The sequence below is a fragment of the Artemia sp. Qi Xiang Cuo genome, chromosome 8 (assembly GCF_049724085.1).
Source record: "Artemia sp. Qi Xiang Cuo chromosome 8, ASM4972408v1, whole genome shotgun sequence".
In the NCBI taxonomy this organism is placed as follows: domain Eukaryota; kingdom Metazoa; phylum Arthropoda; class Branchiopoda; order Anostraca; family Artemiidae; genus Artemia; species Artemia sp. Qi Xiang Cuo.
Window position 1 is genome coordinate 50,153,834 of NC_142801.1, and position 9,239 is coordinate 50,163,072.

Here is a 9,239-nt window from a genome sequence, read left to right on the forward strand (position 1 = left end):
GTAATTGTATATAAAAGCATTGTTTTTTCTTGACCATGTCTTATCAATTCCGGATTCTATGCCTTTTCCTTTCAGGATACTAACTTTTTTTTGGGGGGGGGGGATCTAATGATGTGGAAACCAGAGGTGTTACGTATGAGGACGGGACAAAAAAAGTCTACATATATGGCATATATTCAACCAGTTGGTAGACTAGGCCATGCGCAACTCAGCTATTCCTAAACGTTTTTAGAAGAGCGTCCCAGTTGTGGGCCACAGGCCAACGGTTTGTAAAGATTTTTTTATTGGATCAGCCATTTATAAAAACAGACTTCATCATTCGCTCTGTTCAGGAGCATTAAAGACGTAGGTCTTGCCGCACTTTCCACAATACTGACGATCCTTGTGTGCAGCCATAAAAACACCAGCACCACAGGATTCACTCTTGCACTCGCGCCGGAGTCTATGGATTTTTCCATTTTCATCAACCTGGAAGATACAAAATAGGTACAAATTCAGATTCAAATTCAGTTCGTAAATTCGCTAGCTTAGATCCATTGAGTCTTAGTTCTAATTACTTCTAAGCGATATCTGTGCTATCGTAAATTTAAGATATACGAACGAAATACCTTAAAAATTCATACATGGGAAAACGAACATCATTTATTATAACACCTAAAAACACTTGCAAATACCAGGTACTTTAAAGAGTTCTCCGAAAAATTATCCTTGGCAATTTCACTTAATGCTGTCAAAAAGAATAGAAGAGGAAAACGTTTACCATGTGCACTTTCGATTTTACTGAGATTAGTTCTGGCACAAATGCCACGGGATGTTCAGAACCAGGGATGTACCAAGGTTTTCAGACTCAGTATCCGCCAAATATGATAATCTTATGGATAATGTCAATGGTTCTTAGAGGTTTTAAAATCTTTAAAACACATCTCCTTTCAGCTTGATGACGTCTGGAATGAGACTGATGACTTCGATCGCATGTCTCGTTTTAAATTCTGACATCCATCATTCCAGAATAGGCTGTGAATAGACTATGTTCTTCAAGGCTGAGCCTTGAAAAACTTAATTCATTTCTAACTTACTTTAGAATCAGACGCTTTACATGAAAGTATTTGATGACTCCGTTTTTTTAAACTTACATTTTCGTGAAAACTACTTCTGGTTGGGCTAAAATGTCGTTGATTAAATACTGTGGATTAAAATTTGAAATTTTTTTTTTTCATACCTAATGATACAACACCAACAAATAAAATTACCCTAACAATCTATTATTCCTGATTTTTTTTCTTTCTTCTCTTTCGTCATTAATCGATTAACACCAGATGTGTGCAGGGGAGGAAGTGACCAAGGGATCTCTAATTTATTTACAAATCTGTTTCATTATTTATTCGCTTTTTTTTTTTTTTTTTTCAAAATCGCCCCCATCGCCCAGACTAAACTCTTGCATTGGCCTACGTGTCCGGGTGCAACCTAATCCTACGGTAATTTACGTATCTATTCACGTCTTTTTTAATGACTAAAATATAGATTATTTTACAAAACTCATGTACTAACAAACTCAATGAATGCAGACTGAAACCTGACCAAATACATTTAGACTTCACACAAAGAAGTCTGAAAGTATGAACATTCAATTGAAGCATCGGGGCTTTGTCTTTCTAGCCCAGTGGTTATATTTTGACATTCTAATTTGGCTAATCAATGGAGTGAGCAAATTATAGTTGACAATCAATAATCATTGATACACAACTATCTTATCGCAAGAAGGTGATACTGCTACCTAAAGTCTTATACTTTTTTTCGATACTATAAAAATTACAAGTATCCATAACATCAGGAATTGCGACACTATATCACATAACCCTAGGATGAACCTAGATATAGAAACCCAGAGAATGAACCCTAGCTCATTCTCAAGCTTCCATCCCTTACGGGAAATCTGCACTACTGTATTAATCAGTTCTTTTACATAGGGGAGTACATCTTTTAATTTTTGGACTTGACTCGCTGCATAAAATGTCTTGTAAACGACATTGCTGATTTTTCAACAGAATTTTTTATATTACTATCATTCGAGTTAGTTAGACAGGTTTGCCAAACCTGTCCTGCAAAAATTAATAGTTAAGCCAAGTTGTATAAGCTCAGTGCGTCCAATTTTCTATGTTAAAAATACAACTACCTAAAAAATTTCCCATAAGCAATAAGAGTTCTTTAAAATTTCCGTCACCATTTTAGTAGCAATCAAGGTATAAATATAAATGAGGTGGAAACTTGATATGACAATTAAAACTGGGCTTATCCAAGGGGTTAAGTTAATAGCCATCAAAAGTCAATATCTTTCACTGAAAGAAAAATACGAGAGCATTCAGTTAATTCACTCCATACAAGTACCCTAACCCTCCCCCACCCAACAAAAAACAAAAAAGGTCACTCTTAATCAATTTTATCTTTATTTAACATAAATGTATTAAATTCAAATTACATTTTTTTTTTTAAAAGATCCTATTCAACATTTGCTGTGAAGTTTCTTCCAATATTGAATATTGCTCAGTGTGTTTAAATATATTCTAACAAAAATTTATTTCTAAAACCAGATTCTCTTTTTTGGTAAATTTCCTGATGAAGCATTAAAACAGATTCTCAGTTTACCCCTGATAGAGTAACTTAGTTTTACGCACCTTGTAGAATTTCAATACAGCTAGATTGACCTTCTTGTGCTTATGCTTGTTCTTCTTTGGGGTGGTGTAATTCTTCTTCTTTCGCTTTTTGGCACCACCACGAAGACGAAGCACGAGATGAAGGGTGGATTCTTTCTGAATGTTGTAGTCAGACAAAGTGCGGCCGTCTTCTAGCTGTTTACCAGCAAAAATAAGACGCTGCTGATCAGGAGGAATGCCTACAGGATATTATTTTGATTAAAAAACAAAGTATTTTTAAATAATATTGAAAGTACAATAGCATTGTTCTTCAGATAGAGCTAATATACGAATCTCTCAGGATATCAAGTATGCAAAAATTCATCATATGAATTTTCTTAAATTAAATTGTACTTTTCATGATGTCTTGGCTAACAAACAAATAAATTTCAAAGAATACAAAATGGCACGTTTTCACTAGAACTCCGGCTACACGACTCCAACACCAGCCAACAATTAGCTGATATAGAAAAATAAATCAGGCGGCAAGTGGAAGTCCAAAAAGAAACATCGGGTGTAAATGTATGACCATTCCACCTCATGTTAAGAAAAACATTTCTTACTTCATTATATGCAAAATAATCCTAGTTAACATATTTTCCAGCGTGGGAACCTTTTATCTTCACTTCTTTCCTTCTTTTTCTCAGATTTTTTTTTTTTAAGAAACTCATAATTTTTCACAATAGCATTTCGTTTAATTTTGAAAAATCGGCTAAATGCCGCGCCATCTTGAAAAATGATTCATATGAGCCGCTATCGAAACACAGTGGCGGAAGTACGGAAATTTACGTGCTATGGCAGATTATTACTAAAAAAAAAACTTTTAGAAACTTTGTGCGGCAAGGATTCGGCTATCTATAAAAAAATTTGTAGAATGGCATATCTTTCAGCATAAATTTGAAAACAGACAAAACGCTTATAAAAAGCATGGCTTTTTTCAAAAATTTTATTGCAAAACTGGAAAAAAAGTTAAGATTAAGGTTCTCCCGCTGGAAAGTATGTTAACTAGGATTATTTTGCATATAATGAAGTAAGATCTAGTTTGGCGAAACAGACTTTGACATATACTAACCCACTATGGTGTTCCTGAAAATATAGTCAACATAGTCAAAATTAAGTATGAAAATTATCGTAGCTGTGTTCAGCACCCGGAAGGCAAAACAGAAGAGTTCGGTACAACTTCGGGCGTGCTACAAGGCTGCATACTTTCACCACAGCTTTTCAAGCTCTTTTTTACATGCCATACTATCCGTGCTTGAGAAAAATGTAGGAGCGACCGTTAACGGTACAAACATCGATACTCTAGCTTATGCTGACGACCTCGGCAAGCAAGCAAGAACTGAGTCCAGTATACAAGCCCAAGCCTCTTTTCTTGAAACAGCCGCAAATAGCTTTGGTATGTTCATAAATCCAAAGAAGACCAAAACGATGCGCACCACAAAAACCCAAACCCATCCCCTGTTCATGTCATAGTAATTGGCGAAGAAGTCGAAACGCTGACCAAGTTCGTGTACCTAGGGAGCCTAATATCTTCAGACAACAACTGCTCCGACGACATAAAACGAAGACTTCCCTAGGAAGTACAAGCTTCAAGAGGCTACTTCCCCTCTTTAAAAATAAACACCTATGCAACTGAAACTTCGACTTTTCGAATCTCTAATCATACCTGTCGCCATGTACGCCTGCGAAACGTGGACACTGAAGGTTGAAGATGAACGCAGAATTTCGGCTTTCGAGACATAATGCATCCGATGCATTGCCGGAATTACATATCAAGACAGAGTTTCGAACGAAGTCCTTGAGAAGCAGCTGAAGCGGGAAACTACTATTCTCCAAAAAGTGGTCCCGCAGCAAATTAGGTGGCTGGGCCGCTTACAGCGAATGGAGAACTCGCGCCTGCCAAAAGTTGCCTTCGAAGGAAGGGTTCACGGTAGCCACCCACCTGGAAGACCTAGGAAGAAATAGCGTGACAACTTCGGAAGTGACGTCTTATGCCTTCTGAGACAAGCTGACGACCGGGCTTTGTACAGGAAACTGATCCAGGAACGTGTGAAGGAGATGGCCCCAACGCGACCCTTGAGGACGTCCGGGACATAAGTAAGTAAGTAATGAAGCAAGAATTGTTTTCTTAACATGTCTCCTTATGAGGTGGAATGGTCATACATTTACACCAAACATCGATTATAAAGGTAAGTGCAAAACGCTATCCCCTTAAGCCTACATTGTTTTTGGCGTTTCAAAGACAAAGCGGCCAACAAGCAAGTAAACTGAAAAACCAGTTTTTTTACACCCTTAAAAAAACATGTTTTTCAAAACCAAAAGGGATTCACACTAACACGAGCAGACACCTGAATTTCTGTTTGAAAATTTACTTGTTTAAAAAAAAAATTCGTACACTGTAATTCTTGATTAGAGCGCATTCATTTTCTCCAAGCTTCTTTCCACCTACTAGGTTGACAGCCCAATAATTTGAAAGAGATTTCTTAAGTTCTTTCAACCTTAAAATGCAAAGAAAAGTGATAATGAAACTAATGATTGGAATTGGTCAAATGGAAACTTACCCAGGCATTTACATTTTAAAAAATTAGAAAAATCGAGAATTAAATTTTTAATGAGAAAGATCTCCATATGCAGTTATACAATTGTTAGTAGTACAGCTATTTTGAAAGCAATCTATTGAAGTGAACAATTCAGTTTCTATTGAACAACTAAGCAATTTTTCATACAAAAGCAACAGCCATGGAAGAGACAATTCTATTTGATAATAACAGCAATCGAAATGGCTCATTGATGCAATTGCAACAACAGCCTATTGCAGAAATGGCTTTTCTGTATGAACCTAGAGCACAGGGGAAATATCACACTTCATCTGTAGAAACAAATATAACTCTATGATGTGTCAAATTTTCATTTTACTGGTATTAGTTGGTTACACAATACAATGCGGTTTATTACCAAAAAAGATTCGTTATGCCTATAATGCCACTTTTTACGCTGAGTTCGATCTTCCAGTTTTTGGATCGCGACCCTTCCCCCCACCCCCTTATTTTATTCATTACAAAGCTTGTCATGACGCGAAGTTTAAGGGTGAATTTAAAAGTATCTTCCTTAATCCTTTATAAGCTGTTATGTGATCATTTTTAAAGTATATCTTGTCTATAGCACTAACAATTCCCCCCCCCCCCCCCCCCCCAAAAATAAAACAAAATTGATTTTTAAAGAAAAACTGATTACATTTATGAATTTAGCAGTAAAAACCCAATTGAGAAAACTACACTTGACCAGTTAAACACTAAAATAGATACAATGGTGAAGGTACAATTTTTGGCAAATATCCAAATGCATCAACTATATTAAATTACAGATATCCCAAATCCACCAAAGATATTCTCAACAAATTTCCTTGAGTCCATTTCAGCTATTAGCGGCACAGCAACAAAAGTCTAACGACGGTAATTTCAATTCAGAAAAATAAAATTAGGGAGGAGGGAGCATTTCAAAGTTGTCTGGGGGGAGGGCAAGATTCACAAATGATACTTTGATCCACAAAAAACCGCAAGGTATGAAGCTAAGTCAGCTTGAGTCTAAGTTCCATTCAAAGTAAGTACCCTATCTCGTTCCTTTTACTTTCAGATCCGATTTTTACTATTCTATCATTCTTTTAATTTTGACAAGCTGATTACTTTTTGGCTTTCTAAAAAAAACTGTTTATTGCTGCTGGCGCATAGGTGTGCCTGCGCTGCCAAGAACAAATTCAATTATTTTATCCTATACCAGGTCAATGTATGATTGATAATTATCATGATTTTGCAAAATTTAGCAAAATGAAGAGAAAAACTACACACACCCAAAACACCAGTCATGGCTTGTTATAGATTTGACATTCAAATATTCAAAGCATTTGAAGTCACTAATTAAAAAAGTAAAAATTAAGAGAAGTAGAGCAATATTAAAACCTAAAACGAGCAGAAACAATCGTATAGAAGGCCAAAACTTAAAACAAACAAGAATTACTATGAACAAATAAATGAAATTTATCAAAATTCAAACAGAAAATGAGCAGAAATTCAGCCATTATTTGCCTGATTCCAGCTTTTCACAACATACAAAAACCCATATTTTCCGCTATACCAGACACTGTTAACCAGATCAGCCAGATAATATGCAAAGTGTGGGCCATTTGCATAATTATTGGCGTTTGCACTTGTGCTGCATGGATCATGTCCCCTTGGAGGCACATTTATTTACCCTTTGAGTATTCCAAGTTAAACAAATCTGATGCCAGTGGGACAATAGGGTCATGGGATTGGGCGGTGACTGTCCTCCAATCCCTTCTGGTCCATAAAAAATTCCCTTTAAATGAGCTCCCTGCTAAATTTCTACAACATTCCTTTCTATATAAAACAGCCAGGAAAAAACGTAATACATAAGGGACAGATATCTGCTTAGTCAACGACACTACGTTGAGTATTAAGTTAGCAAGTAAAAATAACAAAAAACTTCAAATGAAGGATTGATATTCTTATTAAAATTTGAAGTTTCAGTAGATTTAGATATGGGTAAACCAAGCTGGTGTTCCTAGTAATACGGATTGTAGTAGCCATTTTCCCCAGTCATAAAACCCCAGAGTAGGATTTCTTCTTGTAGTATACTCTACTGATGGTCCTGTTACCATCTTTGTAATTGTCAAAAAACAAAATAATCAGCAAAAAGTAGACCTGCTTCCATGTCAGGGTGAATTTAAAAAAAAGAAGCACATTTCCATGAAGACAGTTTGATTTTGTAAACTTTAATATTTTGGTTAGCAGTTCCGGTCTGGTTTACGTAAAATTGGGGGGGGGGGGGGGGGTGCATATTTGAATGATTAATTTCATAAACGTAAAGCCTCCCCTCCCCCTAAAAAAGAAGAAAAAACACTCGAATTTATTTTTCTTCCTATTGCTGTTCAGTAAATAATTTAGTATATCCAGCAAGAAAACTTTGCTTCCACTAAAAAAAACACAAGAGCCTTTTTAAGCAATTTGGGTTCTCTGCTTGAAGATAAATAAAAGCACAACAAATTTTACAAACTTTCACGTTAGCGAGATTCCCTTCTCATAAATCTATAAGGTTATTGATATTATTTATTATTTACACTTCTTGCATAGCATAAACGAGAAAGTGTCAATCTGCATATTGAACAGTCAAAATTGAGATCATAAAAAAAAATTACCTTCTTTATCCTGAATCTTGGCTTTGACATTTTCGATAGTATCCGATGGTTCAACTTCTAGGGTAATAGTCTTACCCGTGAGGGTTTTGACAAAAATTTGCATTTTTCCTTATCACTTTTCTAGAATAAGAGCAAAATAAAGAAACAAAATTGTATCAATCTAAAAATGAAACAATCAATATTATGGAATGAAGGAAAAATTATAAGTTAACTAAAAAAAATTAGAAATGACAAGCTTAAAACGAATTTCAATAAAAAAAATGAAGCAATTCAAATTAGAAACAAAATTTAATATATGTAAGGACAGATGGCATACTCTCTAGAATAGAACCGACCAATTCCTTGTTAAATCAGCACTTGTTTTTGAAACTGAATGAAAAACCAGGAATTTTGAACCCTTTGAACTAACCATAACTGACCAAGTCAAACTCATACAGGATCTAGTTTTATCTATAAAGTGGTTAGAGCTACCAGGCTTGATTGAAAACAGCCTTTTGCTGACTTTGATTAAAAAAAAACATTCTAAAGACTGGCTATAAGCCTTTTGAGGAAAGCGAATATGCTCTAAATAATAGAAAAGCATTGAAAATAAAAACAAACAGAAAGAAATACATTAACAAGATAGAAACAACAAAGGAATATGGAGCTGTTCTACCAAAGACTACAGTACAGTTTTGCCTACAGCTCACAAACCACCTGAGTAAGGGTAGTGAACATAGTCCACGTGTATCACGGTTATTACAAAAACGTCGCCCCTCTGCTATTTTGAACCAGTGATTGTGCTCACTCTCAAGCAAATGTGCACCTATGGCATATAAAATAACAGAGAATTAGATGAAGTAATTGCATGCCATACTTAGGTCACTTTTAGAGCCAAGAGTGAACGGAGGGCAGCCAACCTCCCTCCACCACGTCCTTTTCTCCCAAATGCTTCTGATCAAAATCTTGAGATGAACATTTTGTTGAAAATAGTCGAAATGTCAAATAACTATGGTTTTGATTACCCCTCCCCAACCTGGGCTATAAATTATACTAGTTGTCCATTGTTAATATATGAGGTTTTTGATGGAGGGTGTTGGTCATATAAACTTTGGAGGGGGCTCATTTGATTTGAAATTGAAAGTTCAGGTGCCCTTTTTAAAAGTTGATCGTTCAGACGGTAACCAGCACCCCCCCCCCCCCTCATCCCCCTTTTCCCCCAAATGCATTTGATCAGAATTTGGAAATAGCCATTTTGTTAAGAATAGTGCAAAAGTCAAATAACTATAACTCATGGGTTAACGAATCCCCTATAACCCCGAGGGTAAGTGCTTTAACCATAAAATTCATAAAATCTC

At 35.8% G+C, this 9,239-nt stretch overlaps 1 protein-coding gene across 1 annotated transcript in view; it reads right to left on the bottom strand.

Moving 5' to 3' along the window:
* Positions 1 to 266: 266 nt before the first annotated feature.
* Positions 267 to 9,239, bottom strand: part of RpS27A (ribosomal protein S27A) — a 32,328-nt gene continuing 23,355 nt past the window's right edge. The window contains exons 2-4 of the mRNA XM_089093533.1: positions 7,903 to 8,022; positions 2,673 to 2,890; positions 267 to 468 (exon numbers count right to left, since the gene is read on the bottom strand). Coding sequence (XP_088949659.1) covers positions 316 to 468; positions 2,673 to 2,890; positions 7,903 to 8,005 — 474 coding nt within the window. The 5' untranslated portion in view covers positions 8,006 to 8,022 and the 3' untranslated portion in view covers positions 267 to 315. The remainder of the gene's footprint in view (positions 469 to 2,672; positions 2,891 to 7,902; positions 8,023 to 9,239) is intronic.